Source organism: Gekko japonicus, unplaced genomic scaffold, assembly GCF_001447785.1.
Source record: "Gekko japonicus isolate JY-2015 unplaced genomic scaffold, Gekko_japonicus_V1.1 scaffold191, whole genome shotgun sequence".
Taxonomy (NCBI): Eukaryota; Metazoa; Chordata; class Lepidosauria; order Squamata; family Gekkonidae; genus Gekko; species Gekko japonicus.
The window spans coordinates 1,091,141-1,119,038 of record NW_015175362.1 but is presented as its reverse complement, the minus strand read 5'-3'; the positions used below and the strand labels follow the sequence as shown (position 1 = coordinate 1,119,038).

General features: G+C 41.5%; 1 protein-coding gene across 1 annotated transcript in view; it reads left to right on the top strand.

Moving 5' to 3' along the window:
• TTC39B (tetratricopeptide repeat domain 39B) overlaps positions 1-27,898 on the top strand; it is a 48,624-nt gene that overhangs the window by 6,590 nt on the left and 14,136 nt on the right. Inside the window, exons 4-12 of the mRNA XM_015425412.1 lie at positions 7,549-7,616; positions 10,897-10,961; positions 15,746-15,823; positions 18,907-19,012; positions 19,550-19,615; positions 21,120-21,228; positions 22,701-22,768; positions 22,934-22,993; positions 25,793-25,954. Coding sequence (XP_015280898.1) covers positions 7,549-7,616; positions 10,897-10,961; positions 15,746-15,823; positions 18,907-19,012; positions 19,550-19,615; positions 21,120-21,228; positions 22,701-22,768; positions 22,934-22,993; positions 25,793-25,954 — 782 coding nt within the window. The remainder of the gene's footprint in view (positions 1-7,548; positions 7,617-10,896; positions 10,962-15,745; positions 15,824-18,906; positions 19,013-19,549; positions 19,616-21,119; positions 21,229-22,700; positions 22,769-22,933; positions 22,994-25,792; positions 25,955-27,898) is intronic.

Below are 27,898 nucleotides of genomic sequence, written 5' to 3'. Positions count from 1 at the left end.
CTGATTGATTGTACTGTCTCTTCTCATATGTCCCCATGTCCTAACTTGCTAGCTGTCCCCCTGGTCAGGGTGGCCTACCTGGCACTGACCACAGCCTGTGCATTTTCCATCTTCGCTCCCACACTATGAAAGGTGTAATTACTAAAGGTATTTAGGAGTTGCTGCGAGGCCACTTTATTTGCTAGGGTTTTTAATAGGGGATAAACTGCAGGTACGCTGACTTGGATACTCCAGGGTAGTCCAGTCTTGGAAGCTAAGCCGAGTCAGATGGGAGCCCTCCAAGAAAGTCCAGGTTGCTATGCAGAGGCAGGCAGTGGCAAACCACCTCTGAACATCTCTTGTCTTGAAAACCCTACAAGCTGCAACTTGATAGCATTTTCCACCATCACGTGTTTGGGGGGGGGGGGTTGTTTTTTTTAAGGGGAGAAGGAATTGTTGAGATTTTGTTTATAGTTTATTACATAACTTTGAATTTGTAAATTGCCTTGAACCATGGCCTGCTTTACCAGTTATTGCAATGTTTCACATCCTTTAATCCAGTACAGCCTACCAAGTACATAGCATTATCATCTCAAGCATAATTCAATGAGGCCTTTGTGCTTGGGGGCCATTGGCCAACTTCTTAATGTTAGGTTTGATTCCTGTTTGCATTGTGCTACTTTGATCTCCTGTGGGAGTTTCATTCCACTAGAGTGGAGCCGCCACCGAAAAAGCCCTTGCCCTGGATTGCCAGCCTGGCCTCCTTAATACCTGCAGGGTTGCCACTTTCTGGAAAGTCAGGGAAATTGGCCTGAAGTCAGGGAAAGTCAGGGAAATTGTGATTAAAATATATTCAAGCAGTGGATTTTTGACCTGCTGCCGCAAGAGCATGATCTGTTCTTGCGGCAACTGGAATAGAGAAGTAGCAGAATACAAGTAGAACTTAATGATGCCCTTTCCCAACCATTTTTTGGTGCAATTGCAAAACAGATGTTGCTGCAGTTAATGTTGAAAGAAGCTGATATTAAATCTCTTTGACAAATATTTTTGCAGTTGAGACTTGTGTAGTTGTAGAGTGGAACCTTACCTTGCATTAATGCAATACAACCAGTGTCTCCTCTAAGCTGAGTTAGCCTCTGGCTCACACATTCTTGTCTCAGCCCAGGAAGGAGGGCTCCGGAGCAAACTTAATTTATGCAGTAGCCAAATCGCTCGCTCACAACTTTCATGCCAGTAGCTCACGAAGTAGAATTTTTGTTCAGAAGACTCCACAGCTTAGAGGGAGCATTGACCTATTCATTTTTTAACTTGTGGTTATATGTGAATGGTGGTCAGGGAAATTGACAAACATTGGTGGCAACCCTGACCTGGGAGGACCAGCCGGTTCTGGATCCCTGAATGTAGCGCTCTCTGGGGTACATATGGGCCTGGGGGTGGGAAATCTAGGTCTGTTCACCCTGATGGCTATCAGAAGCCATTGCAAGTGAGGAAAAGCGCTCTACTGCCTAAAATCTCAAAGGTCCCCAATTTGCCACCAGATTTCTGAATATAACCCAAGATTCGTACATTCTCCAGTTGTCAAGGGTGGGGCAGTCTGAAATGCATTGGAAGGAACTCCTCCCTAGCGGCAGGCAGGGTTGCTGTTCTTTGTAATTCCTGAGCAGAGGGCCTTCTGTCTCAGATCCCAGTCTTGGCACTGTCTGTAGGGCAATTAGTAGGTTGCTGGTTGCGCTCTCATTAGAGAACCAGGAGTCCTTGTCTTTTTGTTTTTTCTTATTTTTTGTTTGTCAGTCTCCCCCCTACCCCACCCCATCTTTAGGGCAGTGGTTTTAGTGGGACTCCAGGGAGACTACCACCTTTTACAGGTGATTGGTGGGGAATCTCACTTTAAGGAGAAACCCCCCTCACCTTCAGCCCCTCGTCAGGAGTAGAGGAGGCCAAGGAGAAATGGCTGTTCCTTAAAGGGGGCTCCTCTCGGTGTATCGCTGTAGCAAGATCCTCTCCTTCACCTCTGGTCCTTTCAGGAGAGGCAAGCCACAGGGATTCCAGCCTTTGGGCTAGGAGCCTCCCTAGTTACTCCTTTGACCCATGGAGCATTGGCAGCTGCCTCAGTGGATGCTCTGTCACTTTCCCCTGCAGCCTATTGGAGTGTAGATGAGCTGACCGGGCGCACCTAAATGCAGTGTCTTGTTGCTAGTCCTGACCTTCAGTTGCTCTACTGAATTCTGGTAAGGCAAATGGGCCAGTTTTGAAGAAGAAAGAGGATAACAATCCCGGTTCGCGCCCCCCCCCCCAGTTAAACAAAGGTAGGAAATTTCCTCAATGACGGCTCAAGTAGGTCTTTCTGAGCGTGCACCACAAGAAGGGTTGGCTTCAGTACTTGACTTTTCCTCCTCCCCCTTCCCTGCCTCTGCTCAGGAAAGTCCTTTCCTGAATTGGAAGCAACCTGAAACCCCTGCTCCAGATCTTTTGGGGGATAATGCCCATGCCAATCTTTTGGCCTGGATTAAGTGGGAAATGCATAAGGAGATCAAAGGAACCTTATCAGAGGCTATCCCCAGTGTGATTCTTTTAGGCCCTCTACAAGAACTAGACACCGCTCACCTTCCAGTTCTGGTGCTGGGAGGAGGGGGAAGAGTAGGGATTCTTTTTCTCCTCTTCATTTAAAGAGACAAAAAGAAGCTCCACCTAATAGGCATTCTACTAGAACCTTGATGGACCATGATTCTGAAGAGTCAGATTTCTTTGACTCTTCCTCTCCAAAGGCGGAGGGAGAGCTATCAAAATGAAGTTCCATTAATAACCACTATGCAGACTCGTCTTTTCCCCTAGGAAGGTTTTCCTAAGCTTCTTCCTAAGTTCCTATGTATCTTGGAAATCCCTTACAGCAAGAAGGAACCTGATCCAACCAGACTAGATGGCTCAGCCAGAGCTTTTCCACGGGGGGGATCCCCCCCCCCTTGGGATTCCATTCCCATCTGTCTTAGACAAGGTAGTCAAAACTGAGTGGGAAACTCTGGCAAGGACCAAAAATAGTCATATCATCATCTCTCGCTTCTAATCCTTGGTGCCTGAGGCAGCAGAGTGCTTTAAACTTCTGGTAGTGGATGCTCCAGTCACCAGCTTGTGTTTAAACTCAAAAAAGCCAGAGAAGGGGTCACAGTGTGCAGCTACATGCCAAGAGACCAAAAACCACTGTGGTGAAATTAACAATGACACAAAACTATTCCATTCAGCTTCATGTCTTTCTCCACTCCTTATAACTATGCTTTTTTCAGGAGAATTTGACTAAGAAGAAAATAAATAAGAAGTTATACTGTTTTAAAAAAAGAAACTAAGCTGAATCAAGAGGTTGATATCTTCCAACGTTATAAGACTTCTTACTCATGAGGAAGATTGGTGAAATGTCCAGTTTTCGGCACTTCAGCGATGGCTGCGTCTCTTGGCTCCTCCGAGAGACGTGTGCCATGAATCGGGGATTAGGGGGGAGCGTGCTTGTGCATGCTCCCCCATGGAGCCCATAGGCAATGGGCTCCTAGCTAGGGGGCTTTGGAGAGCCCCGGCCGTCAGCCGGTACAGGGGGGCTACATCTCTGCCCCGAAGGTCCTACCCTGATTCCCAGTATTGGATTCGAAGCGACCACCGGGACAAGCGTATGTAGGTTTGGCGATTCCAACCCTCCAAGATGGCGATCGAAGGCTTTGAGGGAGGTGGGACGCAAGCTTCTCTCAGGAAGAAGAAAAACGGAGGGCTGGGTCAGTTGACCTAACCATAGACTCTTCCTATAGCATGAAATCGGGTGCCATCTGCTGGCTAAAGTGGGATATTCGACGGGAACGGCTCTAAATGTGGCAGTACTTTTAAAGGGACAGTGTTTACAGTGAGAAGCAGCGAGTTGTAGATTGTGGACGAAATTGAGACTGTGTCTAGCTTATATTGGATGGTGGCAAGCAGATCAAAAAGCGATAATAAAGGGTGGATTACTCTTGTAATATAAAATCTGCATGTAAAGTGAATGGCTGGTCTCTCTAACCAGAGTGTGGATGAAGCAACAAGTGAGTGAAAGCCCTGGAAAAGGAAGCAGTACTAACTGGACAGAGCCTGTTTCATTAAAGCTGTTTATGAAAGAAGAACCAACAGAGAAGGAAGAGGATTAATTGAGACGACTGAATGGACTGAGAGAATCTAGGCTCCACAACAACGTGTTTGTGGGGAACTGAGTGTCATTCCTTCAGTTACATTTATACAAGTCCCAAGGAACCATTGCCGAGGGAAGCATCTGCTACTTCTTCAGGCCATCCAGCATCTGTTGGACATTGGAGCAACAAAGCCAGTCTCAGATGACCAAAAGGCATCTGGGGCCTATCCAGGTTTTTTCATAGTTTCAGAGAAGAATGGGGATGTGAGAGTGATTCTAGACTTAAAGTGGTTAAACTTCAGGATCAAGAAAAGAAAGTTCCAGATGGAAACGCTTGAGTCTATAGTGTCATCGATTCAAAAGGAGGATTTTCTGGCATTGATAGATTTGACGGGGGCTTGTTTTCACATCCCAATTTGGGAATTTTATCAGAGGTTCTTATGTTTCTCGTATGACAGGAATCATTTTCAGTATTGGGCCCTTCTCTTCGTTCTCAAGATGGCCCTGAGAGTATTGACCAAGGTGTGCTGGTCTAACTAGTTGCACAACTGATAACCCAGGGCATCTCCATTTTCCTATATCTGGATGACATTCTTATCAGGTCCCCTTTGTGTCAACAGGGAGTAGAAGATGTGGAATGGGCTGTCTCCTGCCTGCAAGACCATGGCTCATTATCAACAGGGAGAAGAGTTGTTTGTCCCCAGCCCAGCAGGTACCTCACCTGGGGTTCACCATAGACATGGTTGAGGACAATGTTTTCCTGTCCCAAGAAAGAAGGGAGAAAATCCTTGCATTGTTACAGAAGATTACCCAACAGTCTCATGTGGAGGTCGTGGTCCTGGCAAGACTTTTGGGGATGTTGGTGTCTTGTCAGGATGTGGTTCCATGGGCAAGGTTTCATGCTTGCCCTCTCCAAAGGCAGCTTCTTCCTTTCCAGGACAGAATAGCCCACAGAAGGCACAAGGTCACTGAGCTTCCAAAAGGCCTGACCCAGGAGCTCCAATGGTGGCTGTTTCTATCCAGACTTCTAGAGAGGACCCAGCTAAAAAAACTGAACAGATCAATGATGAATTCAGATGCCAATCTGAGGGGATGAGGAGCTCACTCCCATGGGAAAGTGGTGCAAGGGACCTAGTCCTGCAAAGAAGCCAATCGGAGCATCAGTTTTCTAGAACTCAGAGCAATCAGGTGGGGCCTCCTAGCCTTCCAGGATCTCCTAGGAAGTATGTCCTAGTCCACACAGACAATACAAATGCCAAGTCTTATATCAACTGTCAGCAGGGCACAAAATTCAGCTCCCTGCATGCAGAGGCAATGCTGATTTTGCAGCTGGTGGAGACTCACCTGTGGTGGCTCAAAGCTGTCTGTGTGGCAGGGATGTCCAACACCCTAGTGGACTGGCTTGGCAGGAGATTCCTTGAATCAATCAGAATGGGTACTGAACAGAGAAACCTTCCACCAAATCTGCTGCAGATTCAGCAAAGTAAAGATGGACCTCCTCGCCTCAGAGCACAACCAGCAGGTTCCAAGGTTCATCTTAAGGGCAAGGTGTCCTCAGGCCATAGGAGTAGATGCTCTGAGCTGTGCATGGCCCGACCAACTGCTTTACACCTTTCCATACACCCAGCTAATTCAAACAGTGTTTTAGAGGATCGTGGCTCTAAGAGCAGTAGTAGTGCTGGTAGCCCCATTCTGGCCATGAAGGTCATGGTTCCAAGACCTGCTGCGAGAGTCCTCCAAGGAACAATGGTGCCTCCCGATCAGGAAGGACCTTTTTTGTCCTTTATCCACCGCCTGAGATGCTAAGCCTCACAGCCTGGAGGTTGAGCAGTTGCAATTCAAAGAGATTGGTTACTCAGATAAGGTTATAGACACCCTAGTAGCTTCTAGGAAGCGTTCAGCCAATAGGATATATAACAATATACTTGGCAAGTTTTTCAGTCCTGGTGCTCAGAGAAAGGGTTGAACCCATGCTCAGCTGAAGTGGGTGATCTTTCCTTCCTTCAGGTGGATTTGGACAAGGGTTTAAGCTCCAGTCCCCTGAAAAGACAGGTGGCTGCCAACTTGGTGATAAAGAGCTGTGTCTTTTTCACAATGACAGGGTATTATTTATTTCATGAGATTTCCATCCTGTCCTCCCCCGCAAGTGGGCTCAGTGTTTCGCCGTGACCCAGCCTTTGTCCCAGAGGTTAACTCTTCCTTTCATATGTTGGAGGAACTAATTATTCCTTCGTTCTGCCCTCATCTTAAACATTCTCGGGAAAGGGAATGGCACTGATTAGACGTACTGAGCTTCTACCGAGACAGGACTAAGAGGTTTCACAAAACAGACATCATGTCTGCGTCCTTCAGGAAAGCCTCCTTGGGAAATAGGTTTCAACTTCCACCATTAGTGGGTAGGTCAGAGGTTGTATTCTTCTGGCATATAAGACCATGGGCCTGGATCCTCCTTTGGGCGTAACACAGCCCATTTGCTCAGAGAGGCGGCAACCTCAGCAGCCCATAGATCTTTTCCCTCCTTAGAGGGGGTCTGTCAGGCAGCCATCTGGTGGTCAATCCATTCCTTCACCAAACATTACCATATTGAGAAGGCAGCCTCAGCTAAGTCTGCCTTCGGGAAAAGGGTCCTGCAACATACCTTTTCAGACAGAGGAGCCAAAGTTTTACCCTCCCAAGACCATACTGCTTTTATATATCCCATGCGTTTTAGACTGCCCCACTCTGGACCACCGGAGAATGGAAGGTTTGTCTCACCGTGAATCTTCCTTCTTGGTGGTCCTGGGGTAGGGAAGTCTCTCCCCACCCAGGGGAGAGCTCGGTCTCTCTATGGGATGGTTCTTGGGCCAGTTCAAATAATGGTGTTTCGACTTTAGGGAATTTTGTCTTTTTCCTGAAGTGCTCTCTGCTGATTCTCATAGATTGCTTACCTATTGTTTGTCACTCTATTGTATGGGTGGATGTTTTGGAGTGGGAGCGGAACTGCTTCAGAGCCAGTCTGGGAGAGAAACCCCTCCCTTAGGGAGAGTTTCTTGCTCTGTGTTTCAGATTCCTCCATCCCACGACCACCGAGAAGTGACACAAACCTTCCATTTCTCCTTTACAGCAACTCAGATGAGAATTTACTGACTTACGTTTTACTATAATTATATATATGTACATCTGACAAACTGAGTATTTTAAGGATTCATGGCCTTTACGCTGTTAAATCCAGGGAAAGGAAACTTCTTATATACATGAAGAACTTTGGTAATTAATTGGAGGTAACAGTAATGGACCATCAACATAAATGATATCAACAATGGAGTAAGATTAAAATATAAGAAAAAAAGGTTAGATTTGGGGGGGCGATTGGAAACAACTATTTAATATCATTCATTTATATTTTAAATATAGCAATTGTTACATTATATAATTTCTTTTTTGTTCAACAGAGGAAATGCATGCAGAGATCTGCTATGCTGAATGTTTACTACAGAAAGCAGCTCTGACATTTGTGCAGGTAATGTAGTCTTCACACTTCAGCAGTGTATGCACATGTGTGGTTGGAATACACTATAGCCTACGATTCTTTTTGTTAAAATTTCTTTTGCTAAAAGTTGTGGTAGTTTCTTAATAAAGATGTAAATTCTGCCGTGCTATAAAGTGTATCCAAACATAATGCTGTGTGTGTGTGTCTGGATGGATGGATGGATGGATATATTGCAGAAGTTGGGCTTCAAATGCTGCCGTATCAGTAATGACTCTTGTCTGCTAGGGAAGAATACATAGTTCACAGATAAGACAATGATTTTTTGCTCTTCTGTCTTAGGAAAAATGTATTCATGCGTATAAAGTGCTTTTTATCATTTGTAAATATGCCCTGCTCAATTATAGTAAATTGGTACCATTCACAAGATATGTTTTTGACTTAGTTAAATGTTGCCCTACCCCTTGCTTACCTGTCTCAGATGCTGGTCACATAATGCCCTGTGACCAATTTCTGGTACAGTCCCACAGGTATCCTTCTGGCCTGGCAAACACAATTTTCCTTCACTGTGTCCCACACTCCCCAGGGAAACTGGCAAGGCTGGGGAAAACCTTTCTCTGTTTCCCCATGTCTTATCACTTATACAAAGTAATTCCTGGTTTTTGTTGTTGTTGTTTTTAACAAAGCCAGAATGCATGTGTGTGTTCTCTTGAGGGAATTCTCTTTCCCCCTTAAGCAGAAGCAGCAATAATGGCAAAGAAAGAGGATGGAAAGATGTATTTTCCCAGCGTTGGTAAAACTGATAGTGCTTTTTCCCTGTCATGTTAACTTCACTGGAGAATAGAAAAGGATAAGGGAGAAACAAATCTGTTTATGCAAAACTGACAAGATTTCCCCCCTACACTTATTTACAGGAAATAAAGGTTAAAATATAAGAGAACTATCCCCAAATGTGTACAACTGTATGTCAAAGCAGTGGGTGGAGGACTAAAAATGTGCATCTGTTCACAGGTGATAAAAATGCATGAAGTTTTAATTGCACTTCCAAATCTTCTTTGTTTCATGAACATCAGTTAATGAAAATAATACAGGTTCATTTAAAATTGTATCCCTGTCTTTCATGCATACCAGTAGTGAGGGAGAAACTTGAGTGATATATGGCATGTGTGATCTGAGTCTGAGATAGCAAAGTGTGCTAGTGCATTGGAATAGAATATGATCTGGCATTCTTTTTTTATATAACTTGGCCTTTTGTCCTTATGTCTATTACTACCATTAAAGTTAGAGCTTCAAAAGCAAGAAGTATATTTATAGTGATGAGGAAGATTCTTCCTGATAAAATACATTATTGTGCAAATACTGGTGTTATTTTACCATTACATTACCAAACTATGTAGTGATGTTTAAGTACTTTTGTGTTCTTGTTCTAGATTTTGGAGCTTTTAATACACTTGTTTTGTATCTTCAAATGTTGCCATCCATTCCTTTTGAGATGATTATTAACGTTGTTAAACAAAGTAGGTCTCTTGGCTTTAAACTGTAGTCATTTCCCTTTCCCTTTAGAGTAACAGTCACTTGACACCTTGTAGATTGAAGCTCCTGCTTTTCTTTGTTTTTATGATTATTTCCATGAAAGAACCTTTACCATAATAACCATTATAAGCAGCCTTTGATAAGAACTTTTGGCCAAAACTTACTTTCAGATTCTTCACGCAATCACATATGTGAACATATGAAAACACTAATGTGATTTACGCTGTATGTGTGGGAGCCAGTAGCTGTCTCTGTGATTGTGGCTATTGGGAAAAATTGTACAAACTGCTATTGGGTCACTGTATGTAAAAGTCCAGTTTATGCTAACCTTTTCCTTTTGGGTGTTTATCTCTAGGCAGTCATGTAGAGGGATTTGACAGTCTGAATAAATTCTAAAGCTCCAAAGATTAGCTTGTAGGAGGGGACAGATGTACAGGGCAAGCGATAGCAGAAATAGAGGGCAGAGATAAAGAATAACTTGCCCAACACTAAGAGGAAGTAAAGCATAACTTGACGGCAAGTTGTCTCTTGCCAAACTCCTTTTATGCATCTGTGCACCTAAACTGGATGAGCAGGCTAATTGGAAACTAGGGCATGATGCTCTGAATCTTGCAACTTGGCAGCAACTGAAAAGTGAGGCAAGTGTTAGTGTTCGTTTGATTGAAGAGGACATTGGGATCTGGGCTAGTATGCTGACATTAGTTATACCTTTGCTCTTATGCTTGAGCTGGTACATTTAAGCCTATACTGAATAAATCATTAATTAGTATGCGTACAGATGTTTAGCATTTCCTTCCTTTGAATGGACTTTGTTATCTTGTATTTAAACATGAACATAAGTGGACACAATAGCCAATATCCAACAAGAACTTTGAGCGGTCTGGGGCTCATGGAATGGGATTTTTCAACTTGCCCCTCCTGCTGTAGCTCATTATTGTCCCCCTAAAACATTAGTCTTCTTGTTCCAGTGGAATTGTTCTTCTACTGGTAAAAATAGCCACTGGATAGAAGCCATTACCTACAAAATACTTTATTAATAATTTTGAGCAATTCTAATCATTATTATGCTTCTCTTTAAAATCACTAACCCCTGGTAAACTGGACTTGGTTACTGTGTGTAGTAGGTATAATTCACTTCATTGGCACACGTAGCAAAACTGGAACTGGCCCCTATATGAGGATAACACACACATTTTTAAGTGTTCCATATTTTTATTAAAGGTTACTGTCTATAGATGTATTTATTAAATAGAGCATTTTATCCTGACCTGGAAGGCCCAGACTAGCCCAATCTTGAGAGATCTCAAAAGCTAATCAGGGTCTGCCCTGGTTACTATTGATGAAATGGGAAACCACCAAGGAATACCAGGGTCATGACATGGAGGCAGGCAATGGCAAGCCACTTTTGAACATCTCTTGCCTTGAAAACTATGGGGTCACCATAAGTCAGCTGCAACTTGATGGCACTTTCCTCCATCACCAATAGAGCATTTTAGGTACTTATACCACCATCTAGTGGTATATCTTGTATTTCAACATGACAATGCATAAGTGCTTTTTGTGTCAATTTTACCTTTGGAATTTTTTTGTCTACTGTAATGTATAGTCAAAAGGTGTCTCTGAATAGCTTACACATTCTAATATTAATTTAATTTATAAGAATATATATTTTATTTTGCAAATTCTGTTCCGTGTTTACACTTCTCTTGAACAATTTTATTTTAGTATGATCTTTGCGACTACATAGCTTTGCTTAATCTTTTTATGCCCTTTTTTCCAGGATGAAAATATGGTCAACTTCATAAAGGGTGGCCTCAAAATTAGAACAAGTTATCAAATATACAAGTAAGTCACCAGAACATGTGTACTATTTTTGTATGTCACAGCAAATGGATTTCCTGCCTTTGCTGAGAGAACAAAAAAATGGCACCAGGTTTTTCTGTTGTCCCGGGGTATGGTTGGAAGGTGCATGATGCAGTAACCAGCAGGAGGAGGAAGGGTGGAACAGCTGCATCCTCCCACCCTCTCTTTTGCCTTATGGCCCTGCTGCTTCCCAGGGGCTTGGCTTGCTCCTGGCTGTCTCCGCCTGGACCTTTGTTGGTAGCAGCTACCTCTGAGTCAGGCCCCAGCCTGTGGCACTTTGGTGCGGAGCCTTCAAAAGATAAGAAGGTTTAAAAGTGGATCCTGCTTCAAAAATTTGAGAACTGCTGCTGTAAAACACAGGGAAAATTTAATGAACAAAGAAGGGCACATTTGGGGAAAAGAGGAGGTTATGTGCACTTATTCTGTGCATGGATATGTGCTCAAAAGAAAGTGAGAGCCGCCTCCTTGTTCCAGTAAGTTATTGGACTATTTGAGTATAAAATAAAAACCACATTTGTGAGTCACCCAAGATAAATTTATTAGATGAGGCCGATTGTGATACCCGTGAAGCGATTCTTTGAGACTGATTGATTGATTTGATTTATTAGATTTCTATCCTGTCCTCCCGGCCAAAGCGGAGGAGATAATAGCTGATCAGGGAAGGCCAGGTGTCAAAGGCATCTTGATCCTCCCTGTTGCACAAGCACCTGCAATGTTATAAAGTAGACAAACCTATACTTTATGGTTTCTAAAGGACATCTAAGTGCTCTTCTTTGGGCAATGGCATCTTTTTTCTTTGGTGAAATCAGTTTTGAGAATCCCAGTTTCTCCTTGCAAGACATATATCTTATGTTCACAGCCTATGGACTGTCATTGTTATCAAACAGTCACTGGCCTGTGAGCTTTAAGGTTATAGTAAACTTTAGCAGGTTTGGCTCCTGTATGTATATCAGAGCCTGGAGAGGTTCTTAGGAGTAGGCAGCTAAGTTCATGCTCATGTGGACTCTGGAGACAAAGGCTGGTACTGTGTTAATGTTGCTGGTATAGGCTTTTGAATTGCACCTTATAGTTGTACATTGGTTGAGCAGTTTCCAAATCAGCAGTAATTTACCACCTATGAATAGCTCTGCGTGTGTGTGTGAAATGGGAGGTGCATTGCTTGGATTCTAAGCAATGCAAGCAGAGTTGCACTACAGGAAGTAAATTTCCCCACCTGCCCCTCTCACAGCAATCTTCATTTACCACCTATGAATAGCTCTGCGTGTGTGTGTGAAATGGGAGGTGCATTGCTTGGATTCTAAGCAATGCAAGCAGAGTTGCACTACAGGAAGTAAATTTCCCCACCTGCCCCTCTCACAGCAATCTTCATTCCCCACCCCCAATCATGCTTCTTGGATCAGTGGACCTGAAGGAACAGTGTATGGGGGGACGGGGACTGAGCATCTGCAGCAGGAGGGGGAGCAAGCAAAAACCAGCCTTCCTTCCTGCACAAATGTAAAAGCCATTCCATCAGAGATGCCGCTGTGCATCATGGGATACAAATTTTAGTTATGATAACTCTGTTAAGGTCCACTACGGTATTTCCTGTCAGCACTTTTATCTTCTTTCTTGTGCTCTCTGTCCCCAAACTGATTCAGCTGTTATCCTTATTTAACTACTCCCTGTACCCCTTTAATCTATCTTCTCCTAACTTCTGGTTGCTAAATCCTTACCATTTTCATATTTCTACAACACAGACTCAACCTATCTTTTTCTTCCTGCTCATACTGCATTCAGACATATAATCACCCCTTCACTGGCAAAAATACTTCCCTTTAGAATCTTTCTGCCTTTCAAATACTTTCTAATTTTCCTTCTACTTTTTTCTTCCAGATTTCTGGAGTATGCACTTACTGCCACTGTCTTCTCCAACTCCTGCCCAACCTACTGCCCTCCATTGACATTGCCCTCTCCCAAATCATTGACAGCCTCAACTTTTGCTGCCTTTAAGTCTACTGATCTTCTGCTAAATTCATGTTATCTGGCTCCATGCTTCTGTCTTTAGCTGGTACTTGTCCTGCCTGCCTGTTATCTCCGTTAATGTTTCCACAGGGGAAATTCTTCCTTTGCATTCCCAGCTGCATCGGGGTCTCTCAGAGGTCTGTGTATGTTATTCTGCTATTCTGACTTGCTCTGTGCTCTGTCCCTAGATGACCTCATCAAATCCCACAAGTTTAATTACCACCTGTATGCTAATGACACCCAGATGAATTTCTCTTCTCTTAAGGCTTCCCCTACTTGCATACTTTCTGTATCCACTGACAACACTATTATCTTGGTCCAGGCATGAAGCCTTAGTTTTATTAACTTCTCCCCATACAACACTGCAAAAATGTGTTTCTTATTATTCATCCCAACAGCAAAAACTTTGTTCACATTCTGGTCTCTCCCTGTCTTGACTATTGCAAAAGTTTCCTCCCTGACCTTCTTATGTGATACCCCTGCTCTGTCATTTCAAACATGAATTCTGCTGCCAAAATTATCTACTTCTTTTGACATTCCTCTTTAATCCATACATTGCTTCCTATTTGCTTCTGTACTCAAGCACAGACTCATCGTTACTATTAGAGCCCTTCCTTTCCTTGCCTCTTACCTCTCTGCACTTATTACACTCTGTTTTATTTCTAGCCATTACTTTAGCTCCTCCACAGTTCTTTCCTAATTTTTAATGACTATTTACAGTAAGCATGAAGCAAATTCCTGAGAGACTAGCGGTTCTCGGAAATCTTATTATCTCAGAAATCTTTATTAATTTCCTTCATTTGTACCTACCTATCTCCCCCAATGGGACCCAAGGCAGCTTACATCATTCTATCCTCCACTTCATCCTCACAACAACCCTGTGAGGTAGGCTAGGCTGAGAGAGTATGACTGGCCCCAAGGTCACCCAGTGAGCTTCCATGGCATGAGTGGGGATCTGAAGGATTTCCCTTAATTCCCTAGACAGTGTAGACCAAGGGAGGTTTTTATGTAAAATTTCAGAAAAGACCAGAAAATTACAAGAAGGGTGGAATATAGTTTTTACTTAACAGGTATTGATTTACAAAACGCACATGAAATATCGAACAAGCAAAAAACTTGGAGCAAGAGATAACAAGTAGGAAATAAGGGCTTCTTGTTGTCCTTGAATCTAACATCCATAGTGATGGAAATTAATTAGTGGGTAGCTGAACATGATGTTACCAGAGTGTAATTGTTCCCTCACCTCATGGCTCAAAATGTAAACCACATTTAACTTCTGTTTTCTGTCCTGTAGTCTCCTTGGTGTAGTCCTCCAAGAAGTCTCATCTTAAGGGATCCATTCCTATTTAGATCTTCCTCTTTACCTGCTGGGACCTTCCAGAAGTTTTGGTCTCTAACATCCTCTGGAGTCTATTGATTACATGACATGTGCATTGTTTTTGTGTGTTGTTTTTATCTTACTGATAGGCTGATATATTGTTTTGATGTGATGACAACTTATTGCTTTGTTAGCCATCATAGGTATGGAGATACAAGGTAGGGTATAAATATATTAAATAAAGACCTTTTGACTTTTCCCAGGCAGTTACCAACATTTCAGTATACTCTATCCCACAGCAGGTTTCCTGTGGGGTGAGGTGCTGTTTCACCATAGTATCCCCCCTCCCCTTTCCAGATAAAAGGAAGTACTTCTTCACCCAAAGAGTAATTAACACATGGAGTTCACTGCCACAGGAGGTGGTGGCAGCTACAAGCATGGATGGCTTCAAGGGAATTAGATAAACATATGTCCATCAGTGGCTATTAGCCACAAGGTACAGACTCTTGGTCTGGGGCAAGTGATGTCCTGTATTCTTGGTGCTGGGGGGGCAACAGTGGGAGGGCTTCTAGTGTCTTGGCCCCACTGCTGGACCTCCTGATGTCACCTGGTATTTTTGGCCGCTGTGTGACAGGGTGTTGGACTGGATGGGCCATTGGCCTGATCAGGGGTCATTTCGTAGAAAAAGAGGTGCAGGAGCTCATTAGCATAACTCCTTAGCATAACTTATTTGTATATGCCACACCCCCTGACATCACCAGAAGTGTGTCAGAAGGCAACACCCACCGCTCAGGCTCCACTGGACTCTTTTGGATTGCCAGCTATTGGGGGGGTCTGTCCTCGCAGAGGAGGGAGAGCTTGTACCTGAATAAAACTTGGACTTAAAGGTTCCACTGGACTGTCTTGGACCGGGAGGCCGGGGGGGGGCTCTGCAACATACCTGGCTGCTTCTTGCTCTGACTGAGGGCTGCTGGGAGCAGGGGGTGGGGCTTGTTGCATGTGCCTGCCCCCTGGGCTCTTTACTGCCGGAGCTCCGCTCCTGTGCGCTCCTGCAGGAAATGACCCCTGGGCCTGATCCAGCATTGGCTTCTCTTATGTTCAAACCCATGAAAACATCTCCTACACAGAGAGAGAGATACTGAAGTATACAAGGTTCAGATTTTTCCTTTGCCTCATTCCTGATGAGAATGCCCAGAGTTGTACAGAATTTCTCAGGGAATTCACAGCTACCTATGTGATCTGGGAGGGACTGATATCCTTTATCTTTCCTTGCCTGGCATCGTTCCCTTGACAATTCCTTTTTTGCTCAGCCGTGGTCCTCAGCAGGACCAACTACACCACAACAATGATCTCATTCTTTCTAGGAGTTTCTACCTGTGCCTCTGATATTCATTCTCAGGGCTTGGAGAATCAAAGACATTTAGATCATTACTTATCTGGATTTCAGGGCTTGCTCATTGCTGAAACGTCGATGTACTGGAGCTGCTTCTCTCCAAGGTATAAAGGAAGACTGCAGAGAAATAAGGTGTGATGTCTTTAGAAAAGAACTCTTCTTTTAGCTCTGTCAACAAACTCTGAATATCTAAGGCATGTTGATGTTCCTTCTCCTGCAGTCTACTTCACTCTTCCCTCTTCTTTGAGTATGCTGCTTGTGGTCCCCTGTGTACCTTTCTCTGGGCCTCAGATTGTTCTTTGTGCTTTTAGCTCTAGTCTCCTGTGTGGGCTTTCCTCATCTCTTAGACTTGGCATGCCCTATTCTGACTGACTGGTGCGTATAAAATCAGAACTATCAGTTTCTGTGTCCTCAGATTTTCATGCTCAAGTCTTTGTTTATACTGCACAACTAATTCAATCCTTTTATCCTACAAGTACTGGGCCATCTTTATCTGTACCTCCTTCAGACAAAGAAAAAGAAACTGTTTCCTCACAGCTGTGTACTCAAGCAGAAATGCTTCAATTCTTAATTTTCAATTTTTTTAGTATATACATGGTTGGTTTTACTTGTTTTATGCCACCACGATTGTCACTATGTGTGATTAAGAAGCCACTAGATACTTCTTGGTTTACTCAGGCGAGGCATATACCTAGTTGGCAAAGGTCTCAGGTTACCAGATCTAAATGAAAATATTTATTTTTCCAGACTTGTTTCTTCACACATCTTTTTCTGCCACTGCTTACTGCTAGGGAAAAATAGAGTTCTGTTGGTTCAACTCGGCTGGAAACCAAAGTATCCCTTTAAGCAACTGGGGGGGGGGATCCTCCTTGTAAAATTGTTCCACAGCTCTCTCCTGACGTCTTATGGCTATTGTGGGTGTGAGGTTACCCTAATAATGAAAATAAAGAACAAAGGATCAAAACTACTAGAATTTAACTGTATTCTAATGGCTCAAACAGTAAAGTGTTGGTAGTAACTGCCTTTTAAAGCCCTACACAATTTGGATCCAAAGTACCTGAAAAGCTAACTTCACCTGCCAAGGTATTAATATTATCCAAGTGTGTCCTACAGGGAGAAGGCCACCGCATCAGAGGTGAGGCTGGTAGGCGCTCATGACAGGTCTTTTTCATGTGTGGTTACTAAGTTACTCTCCCTCTACAGAAGTACTGTATATTGTTTGCCTTCTGGTGAAATCATAAAACATCTCTTCCAAAAGTCTTTGAATATTTAATAGTTATTGTGGTTCAGGGTTGATTTAGGGATTTATGCTGCTTTTAATTACAACTAGGCACTTCAGTTGTGCTGCTTGAACCTTTGCTTTTTCAGTGAGATCTCTGCTGTCTTTTTTTTTAAAAAAAAAACCTGTGTACTTTTATGTTGCTTTTTTAATACTCTACTTGATCTTCTTGTAAACCACTTTAAGTACATTTTTGGAGAAAGACTATAAAATTCCTAAATAAATAAATAACATTCCATTGGCTACTTGACATTTTACCTCAACTCAAGAAGGATGTTTTGCTTTTCCTAGTCAGCTGTTAATGTTTCAGTATTTTCTGCCCTTACGTGGATTTTCAGCTAGATTCAGACAAATAAAAACTAACATTATGGTGAGATCATATTAAGGCATCATCAAATCTTGGTCCTCCCCATCAGACTGCTGTTTGTGTCAAACTCAATTTTTGTGCAATCCATTGAACAGTCTGAGAACTTTACGGTTTTTGTTGTGTTAAATTTTTCCAAGGTGTCTTAGTAGACCACAGACTTTGGGAACCTCTGTAGCCATAGAATTCATGCCTGTGTGTTGTAAAAGAGAAACAAAACAAATAGAAAACTGTTTTGAACAGGTTTCTGATATTTGTTCTTTTTTGGGGTGCTGATGTGCACACGTGCAATCTGTATAACAGAAACGAAACCATTAGGAACCACTTCAAAATTAATTATTTGTGTGCCAGAAACCATTTTAAAAATGTCACAGAAGAGTTAATCTACACACTTCACTGCCATAGAAACCCTTAAAATTAGTGCTTTGCTTGCTGAAGGTTTTATATTTATATTCTTTTAATTTTTATAGTTTTAAAATTTTTCAGCAAAGAGCTAGTTTTGAAGGCGCTTCTGTTACTTTTGTTGTCTATGTTGCAACACATCTGTATGCTTTTCCCAGGGCCTCTGCTTGTCAGGGTTGCAGAGATATGCATTCCCATGGGACTTGAAACTTCCCCCCCTCTTTGTCACCAGGGAAATGGGGAGGAACATTTTTCCTTTAATCCTTGGGTTCTGCTCCTTGAAGTCTGAAAGAAAGAAAGATGTTGAAGTAAAAGTACTGGATTAAAGATGGAATGAATTCTAATTGGGACTGAGCTGGAGGAAGCCATTTGTTAAAATAGTTTCAACAGCTACATTGCACTAAATGTCTGTGACCCCCCTCCCCATGTTTTGACTTTTACACAGGCTGCTTAAGGTGGAGGGGGGTGATGAGATATCATTTCACCAAAGTGCTCTGCATGTTGATGGTGCTATACTGGATAAAAAAAGTAAAACCTGTGTTATCCAGTAGTTATAGGATGTGGGGGTTGTTGGTTAATCAAACGTCCTGGATATTCAAGCTTACTGTTCTGCCTTGCCCCCTACCTAGAGGAATCTGCAGCATACAAGCCCCACCCATGGCAACACCATTGCGACAGCCCCTGTGCCTGGGGGGACTTCTTCCCCTTAGCCATCCAGTGCAGCAGCCAGAGAAGTGGGACAGCTGCCCAGGATCCCTCCAGCAGACCTGGGTCCCAGCAGAGGGAGGCATCCCAGGATGACATTAACTGGTAACACTGTGTCAGAAGCACGGCAATGGTCAGAGGCATCAAGCAGACTGGCTGGAGAGGCAGAAATGAAGTGTGTGTGTGTGTGTGAAGACACAGGCTGGTTAACCGAGCATTCAAAATAACCATGTGCCAGATAACAAACCATTTACTGTAATAAGAATGTAGTACAAGAAATCACTACAGTGAGACCAGGCTGGAAGGTATTACATGATGAACAATGAAGTCTCTGAAATAAGTTCATTCGATTTATAGTGATAACAGGTGCAATTTTAGAATTTTTACATCATTGTATATTTTACTGATGCACTTTCCATCACTACATTTAATTGGAAAACTTTCTCTCTCTTTTCAAATCCAAAGAGAATGTCATCAAGTTCTACAGATGACCCAGGATAGCAAAAGCACGAATGAAACCTACTACCAGTTTGAAGGGGGTGTGCAACTAGGGATAGGAGCATTAAATTTGGTATGCGTCTTTGAATCCAAACTATGTCAGCTATGACACACCATTTGCAATGTAAAATATGGTTTGTAGTGTTATTGTTTTACGTAAACTTGATTTGTAACCATAATTTTGCAGAACCGAGCTGTAATGCTACAATTCCTTAATTTTAAAATGTAGAATATTTTGGAATTTCTGTGGATGTGGCCACTGAAATTTACAACTTTATTGTATTCAAATTAACTGAAAGTTAATCCAGTGTGGGTTTTCCTTCGTTTTGGTGTTGGGGGGGGTGTTTTTCATATGTGCGTGTGTGTGCATCTGGAAGTCATGGCGACCTCTGGTGACTGACCCCTATTGGGGGCTTGAAGGATATTCAGAGGTGGCTGAATAAAGCCTGCCCCCACCTCCTGCCTCTGGTATTCCAAGGAGGTCGCCCATTCAAGTACTTGCCAGAGTTGACCCTGCTTAGCTTCCAAGATCTGACGAGGTCAGGGCAGGTTGTTGAGTTTTTAAGGCTACAAAAAAAATGATGGATGATTTGTTTCTCCTTTGTTACAGATGTTGTCCCTTTTACCAGGAAGAATCCTCCGGCTTCTAGAATTTATTGGGTTTTCAGGCAATAGGGTATATTATTTTGTTTACATGATTACTAGTCCTTTGAGTACAAAGCACTAATTTTATAAGCCTTGATTGTCTATTTTAAACTATCCACTATTGTTGCTGATCAGTATATCATTGTTGACAAAACAGGTTGTGTTCTCAATTTTCCCCCCCATCAGATAAGGAGAGCACCAATTAAATCACTTTGAGGGCTACTTTTACACTTCTGTTTATTCAAGGGAGGGTTCTGTGCATTTAAGCACAGAAAAGCTATCTTGTTGCAATCTTATCTTGGTTCCATTTTCTGCATTCCCGTTTAACTCCCTATTTTCTCCCATAGCACACACTTTTCCCCCCTCACTAAACACCTCTCTGTTAAGCCTTCCCCTATACAGCTATCTTTTCTTTGTACCAGATTGTACACATGCTCTTTTCTTTTTCTCCCAGTTCTCCTTTTCTTTCCTGTCTCTTTGCTTTCCTTGTGCCCTGCTTTCCATCTCTTCTATTACTTTGGCAGAAACCACATGGAACTTTATCATTCTTCCTGCAGTTCAGATATTAAGAGAGTCTGAGATGCAGGTGGGCCAAGCAGCATAACAGACTGGCTGCAACAGGCTGGAAAGTCTAGCATCCATTCTTTGCTTTTGTATTCAGAGAGTGGAGCAGTGTGGAAACGAAGTTGCACATTTTTCAACTGTATGTTTTGTGTCTGTATGGGCTGCAGATGTTCCACAAAGAGGTTGGAAAAGGCTACAGATAATATATACTTGGCATTTTTTTCTCAGTAGATTATAAATAGGTGGTGGTGGGGTTTTCCTAGGGATCAGCCTGTGTGCGTTTCATTGTTCAGGCTTGTATGAGGTAGCATTTATTAAATAAAGGCTTTTGATGTGACACTGTATTCTAACATTAGGCAAGTCAGTGATCCATGCATGCTGTCTTTATACAGAAGCTTTGCTTAAGATTCTGTCAGGTCACAGACAAAGACAAATTGCTGAAAATGGGTTTTAAATTTTATTAAATCACATAGGTTATTTACAGAGCAATCCTCAGCAGATCTTTTAGGAAACCTACTCAAGGCTATTTAGTGGGGCTTACTCCCAGGAAAGTGTCCTTAGGAGTGTACTGTTAGTGTATGTTTCTCTTTTGGGAAGTTGCTTGTAGGTTTTTTTGCTTACATAACCCATTTGTACATAACCAGTGTGGTACAGTGGCTAGTGCTGGACTTGGAGGGAGGTAAAAGCCTATTCTCTACTCAGTCATGAAGTTCCCCTGGGTAGTAAGCCTTGGGGATGTCTGTCTGTCAGCCTAACCTAACTTAATGTTGTGAGGCTCTGAAGTCTTTGAAGAAAGGATATAGCAGTGTAATTTATAACACAAATCTTTCAGCTGTTATACCTTCGGAATTTCAAGCTAACCATTCTCCCTTTTCGTATGTCTTCCTTTTCGTACTATTTAAAATTGTTGTTATTGCTATAAATGAGAGATAATGCTGTTTCATCCTGTACAATTGTGTTATTGCTGATAGGAGTTGGGTCTCCAACAATTACAAGAAGGGGCTTCTGGTGCCAGTCTGCGGGCCATACTGTGTAGTTTCACTCTGCTGCTATACCACACCTACGTTTCGTTAATCCTGGGTAAGAATTACAAAGGCTGTCTGCTGTGAGATGACACATGAGAAGGCATTATTTTAGTTCTGTTTTTAGTAAAGTATTTTATGAGTTTGTAGTTTGTACTTGTTTGTGTGTAGTTTCATGCCGTAGTTTGAATAGCAATATGAACAATTGTAAATGGGTTTCAGATCCTGGATTATAGGAAGCCGTGGTTAGGTTTAACTGGAATTAACAGCAGTGCTGATCAATTCCTAAAGCAATTAAGAGTACAGTGCTAAACAGAGGTACAGCTAGGGGTGTGCATTCAGCTCTATCTAAACCGGAAAAAACCCCACTTTTTTCTTAGTATAGTTCAGCATCCGAAATGTATCCAGGTATTCTTGGGAAAACTGGAAAAAATCCCAGGGATAAACCAGATATATTTGGAAATTACCAGTAGATCCAAAAGCAACAGAGAGGCAGGCTTCTACTGCAGTGCCTACTGCAGGAGGATCCAGGGTGTAGATCCAGGCTGCAGGAGAAGCCAGACCCAGCCGGGATCTGTGCGCCACAGGGAGATTGCTCGCAGTGGCATGCAGATCCTGGGTCTGGATCCTCCTGCAGCCCAGTTTAAACCTGACTACAAGAGAAGCAAAGCCAGTCCCAAGATTGGGCTGGCTTGTTTTTTTTAATCCAGTATTTTTTGGTTCAGGTCTGTTGGACCCCCAAAAATCCAGGATTTCCTAAAAATCCCAGATCTGAATACTGTTACCAGTATTAGGATCGAGGGTTTTCTGGAAATGCTGAAAAATTTTCAGGTCCAATAGACCTGAACCAAAAAATACCAGATTAAAAAAATTGCACACCCCTAGTTATGGTTCTTCTTAAATCCGTTGGAGTCAGTGGGCTTATAGAAGGGTGCAGCTCTGCTTATGCTAACAGCACAAAAGAGAGAGAAATTTGATCTAAGGAGGACTGGACTGCATGGAGGAAAGGAACAGGTATTTTCAAGACTAGCTTCCATATCTGCGTGGTGCTTGAGGTAAGTCTGCCTGTACCAGCTCTTAATAAGTTCAAGATCGTATAACAATTTATACCTGAAAAGCTTGAACATGGATGGATTTTTAAAGTTTTAAATCTAATTCAGGAATCAAATTGCAAGAGGAAGGTTTTTTTCTACTCTTGTTTCCAGCATATTCATTTATAGTACTATCTGTTGGCATTCATTGCAGTTCATTATGTTTTGCTTTGTATTTCACCGAAAATACATTTATTACATATATAAACTGGAATAGTTTGCTGGTAAAGCTACAGAAGTTTACTTGCAACAGAGTGCAACAGAGTTACACCTACAGAAGTTTACTTGCAACAGAGTTGCAACAGAGTTACACCCTTCTAGGCCCATTGTCTTCAGTGGAATTAGAAGGGTGTATGTCTGCTTAAACTGGCACTGTTAGTGGCTTAATCTGCAGTTCTGAAACATTGTCAGTACTCAAGACACTTTTTTATGTTTACAGGAACAGGGGAATCTAACCTCTTAGAAGCAGAGGCCCTCCTTCAACCTTATCTCCAGAAGTTTCCAAAAGTAGGGTTTTCATTTATTTATTTTTATTTATTTATTTGATTTATACCCTGCCTTCCTCAACAAGGCAGGCTCAGGACGGCGTTTTATATTGTTTTTGGCATTTTATAAAGTAATTGTTCCACTATTATTAAAAATGTGATAATTTGTCATTTTCTTTTTGTCCAGGGTGCCCTCACTCTATTTTATGATGCCAGAATAGGTATCCTAAAAGGAAACTTTGAAAAGGTAACAGCCCCACCCACCATAATACAATTTAATGGTGCTGTAGCTTTGAGGAATTTTTTAAGAGCTAGTTTCTTCCATCCACATTAGTTCAAAAAACTGTTTGCTACAGTCATGGTTCTACTGAAACCAGTGGAAGTTAATAGCTTCCAGTGTGACTATTTATGAAAAATATAGGATGGATCCAAAGGTGCTGCTGTTCCACTAACAGAATTGGTGACTGAGAAGGCATTGTGGGGGTTTTTGGTTTTGCCGATTTTTGCCTCGTGTTTTGATCCCATGTAGTTTATGAAGGTTCTCTGACCCATCCGAGGAACAGAAAGGGGGGGGCTCACTTGGATGCAGCAGCAAATGTCATTCTACATGAACTTTGTTTCTCTCATAGTAATTTAGATCCAGTTTAGTATGTTTACACCATTTTTAGTGAATTGTTTAGAGGCGGGATTACCAGTTAATGCTGGCCTTAGTTTGAAGTTAATATCTAGACCAGGGGTGTCAAACTCATTTGTTATGAGGGCCAGATCTGACATAAATGAGACCTTGTTAAGCCAGGCCATGTGTGTCATAAAATGTAATGCCAGGTAGCGAAGATATAAACTTTATAAAGGATACAAAGACAAAGGTGGTTTTTTTACTTAAAATAGAAACATGCTTAGAACATTAGCACTCTTGCAATATTTTGTTTATTTAATAGTATCTGATAACTGACACCTCTTGCTCTGAATTATTGCATCAAAATGTCTGTGCTGTTGCAATCTTGAGTATGCTGTTCAGGTGTGTATCTGTAAGCTGCAAACCTACAATGACATAGCAGCAGCAGAACAGGACATTCACCACAGAAATCTCATGCTCAGAGTTCTGAGTCTAGGACCCAGGTTAAAACATGAAATAGCTGAGTGATTAAGAGAGTCTGGCAAACCAGCAGCAGAACTGGAAGCAGGAGATGGCCAGTTCCACTGAAGGCCTGATGGAAGCCCTCCGGGGGCCTGAACTAGCCCCTGGGCCGCATGTTTGACACCCCTGCTCTAGAGTGTTGATGCAGTCCATACCATTTATATTTACCCATCTTTATCTGTCTATCTATCTTTATCTGTATACACACACATAAATAAATAAGGGTGTGTGGAATGGTATAGTATAGATCAATCTCATCAGATCTCAGAAGCAAAGCAAGGTGGATACTTGGATGGGAGACCACCAAGGAAAACTTTGCAGATGAAGGCAATGGCAAACCACCTCTGCTTAATCACTTGCCTTTAACCACCGTAACTCAGCTGCAACTTGATGGCACTTTATACACGCACACACACATACATAGTGTATTTGTGTATATAGATACAGACACAAATATATAATTATTAAATCAATTTTTCAGTTTAGCATTTTGTAATTTGCATGAGTTTTTGGAGATATGCTTTGTATCATTTTCTAGAGAATGCCTTTTTGTGAATGATTTCTACAGAAACACAATAAGTTTAAGTACCTCCCTGAAAATTGATGAACTTTGATTAGGACTTTGATTAGGAAGCTTGACATAGAAGTATTCTAAGAAAATAGTTCTTGTACTGGCTATAGTAACTGTTAGTAAATGTTAATAACCTCCTTCTCTGGGGTATACTGTAGAATTCTATATATGGCGAATAAAAGAAATTGACAAGGGACATCTGTTTTAAAGCATGAGGTTGGATCTGCAAGCAGAATGGAAGGGATCTTAACTGACTTCCCCTCCCCTACAACCCTTGAAAAGCTGCTTCTCAAGGTTTATTTAATCAGTGAATTTAGATGCCTCCCCTGCAGAGCAGGTCCCTGGAGAGATGAATTGGGACCCTTCAAGACTATGTAGGGATGCACTGCAGAGGCCTTAAGTGGGATGGAAGAATTTGTGGAGACCCTCCCCCCCCCTTGTGGAAGTTCCTGCTCCATTTGTGGAATAGGTCATCATGCAAGAGTATAGAAGGCTAGTTTCTACCATTTCCCCCTTTCCATTGCAACTCCCAGTCCTGTATCACAGGGATTCCTAACTGTGAGGAATGGTTTTCAAGGGAATGCAGGGAATAAAGAAACACTCTCAAGGTGACAGATTTTCCCTTTGTCACAGTTTTTGGATCCAACCCAGAATGTTTTCTGTGAGCTAAGTTTAAAAATAAGCAAAATCTTTCAGTTCTTCCCAAGGTTACAGAAAGATTAAATAAAGCCAAGTAAGACAGCTGTTGGTAGTCATTTTAATCTCAAATTTAAAGTTATCACTGGATACTTTAAAGGAACCACTGGTTACTTTAAAGGCCATAAGGAATTTCGCATAAGAGAACAAACCCTCAGAAAACGTAGGTATTTTCTGCTCCTTCCTTCTTACCTAATACCATCAACTAGAGATGCATGCTGTCTCAACTGTTTCTTTATTTTGGTTCACTTCATTTGGGCTGATGTGTCAGAAGGTCACACCATCCCTAGCATTAGCCTGTTCTGAGAATATCATTCATATATTTTTAACCTCATAAACAAGTTATGTACCATCTGTTTAGGTTTCTGGTTGGCACACTGAGTTTAATAAAAATATAGGTTTTTAAAGACCTCTTTACTAGAATCTGATGGATCAGAGGATGGCCATATTCTCCTCACCACAACCAGCTGTGAATCTTACTTAGACATTACATATTCAAATTCATTGTCTACTTTCTTGATAGTCATAAACTTAGTCATTTACTTTGTAGACCCCCTTAAGTAGCCATAATTTTGAATAATGCGCTTTTTAAAGGCAGGTACCATTCATTGATATGTCTGTAATGTGATTTTGAATTCTAGGCTCAGGTGACATTCCAGGAATGTATTGCAGCCCAGCAAGAGTGGAAACAGATACATCACCTCTGCTACTGGGAACTGATGTGGTGCTATTCCTTCCAGCAGAACTGGCTTCAAGCATATCGGTATGCAGATCTGCTTTGCAAAGAAAGCAGGTGGTCAAAGGTAAATGGGTGAGCGAATGTTGTTATGGTGGTGAGAGCGCCTTCATTGTTACAGCCTATGCTAACTTTGCCAGCATAGGCCTGACTAGAAGATATAAAGAAGCAGTTTATTTAAGGAGTTTCTAAGCCCTCCAGTAATTAAATCTGTGTATTGAAATTCAAGTACTCAGGCACTTCAGCACCTTTTAGTACTTCTTGCTGCTATGAATTTGATCCAGAACTCAGTAAAATAATGTTGATTGGGCCAATCAACTCAGAAGATTATGTGGAAATAAATGTAGAGGCCATCAAAACTGGATTTAAATGAATTAGCATAAAGAGGGTATGATGGTTTCCTGGAACTAATTCCACCCCAAGGAACACATGTTACTTTCCCACCTTCCCTACTGCATTGGGGTTCCTAGCAGGAATAATTGTTCAAAGAGACAGCAATTCTGTTTTGGGTATAAAAAAATCCCTGCAAACGTTTGTTATGAGATAACAGGTACAAACTGGTTTTCTTCTAAATTAGAATGAAGTTTATTAAATAAAATACAAACTGAATTAAATATTTTTTTTGAATATATATTTATTGGGATTTTGTACTTTACAAACACACAACAACAAAACATAACATCATGCTTCAATCAAAGTTTCCACACTTCATATAAATCAGCTGGCATACTTATACTTGAAATGTTTACAATTCTCTTTTGCCCATACATTTTAGTTACAAGACCCCAAAATCTAGTCTAACACACTCTTAATTCATATATATATATATATTTTCCACCTTAGTTTAACCCAGTACCACGTCTATTTATATTTCCAATAGTCTTCCTTAAGGTCCTTTTAAATTCCTTACCCTCATGAAGCCATATTTATCCTAAATATTAATCTTAAACCTTTAGCTCATCATCTTAAATGCTCATTGCCACACAACATTACAACCAATATGCATTAAAAAATAAAAATAAATAAAAAACTCCCAGTAACACATTTCCCCTATGAAATTACTCTTTAGACTCTCATGATCATTGCCTTTGTCTCCAACACTTAATCCCTTAACTTAAACCAACTTAATAAAATTAATAAGAATTCTGTTATTCATATTTCCTTCCTAGTTACCTAGTAACAAATTTTTATACTTTGCCAATATTTTGCAATTTCTGCTCACAAACACGATTAACCAATTTATAACACACTTACCATACTTATACCCTCTAACACATAATAATGCAACTATTACTTATAATATATTACTTTTCCAATTCTAATATATTATCCAACACAATGCAACATTAAATCCTTTTCCTTTATATCAACCAAGAAAATTCATTATTCTTCTGATGAGAGCTTAAAAATTAATTTTCATATTCTATCCTTTCCACTATCATTTCATATTCCATATATCACTCTCTGAACGTCCAGACAAAGTTATTAAATTACATACATTTATCAGCCGTTATTACAACAATACAAAATTCCAGTTCTTTCTTATTCTGATTTTTTGCGTTTTCTTCCATATGTCGCCAGTTCTTGTGTTCCTGTAGAGAGTAGTTCACCTTTCTTTCCCTGTTTCCTCTTTCCTGATTATTTAAATATTTCCAATCGTTGTGTTTTTTCCCTCCTTTCTTCAATTTTTCACCGTTCTTTGCTTTCTTTTTTTTCCTTAAATGGGGTTTTGGCAGCCCTTTTTTCCTTCCTCGTATTTTCAACTTTTCTTGGCTTACCACCCCACATTTCAAAGTTTCCTCCTTTTGAGTCTCCTCTTCTATGCTTATTATTTGCATAAGCTCTATCTCTCTTTCCTGATTTATTTCCTTTACTTCAATCTGTTGTTGTGTTTCATGCATTTGCTGTTTCTTATCCTCCGTTTGAAAATTTTGACGGACCTCTTTAAAAGCATTTTCACAAGCCAGTTTTAGTGCTATGCTCGCTTCTTTTAAGAACCAATTTTGGAGTT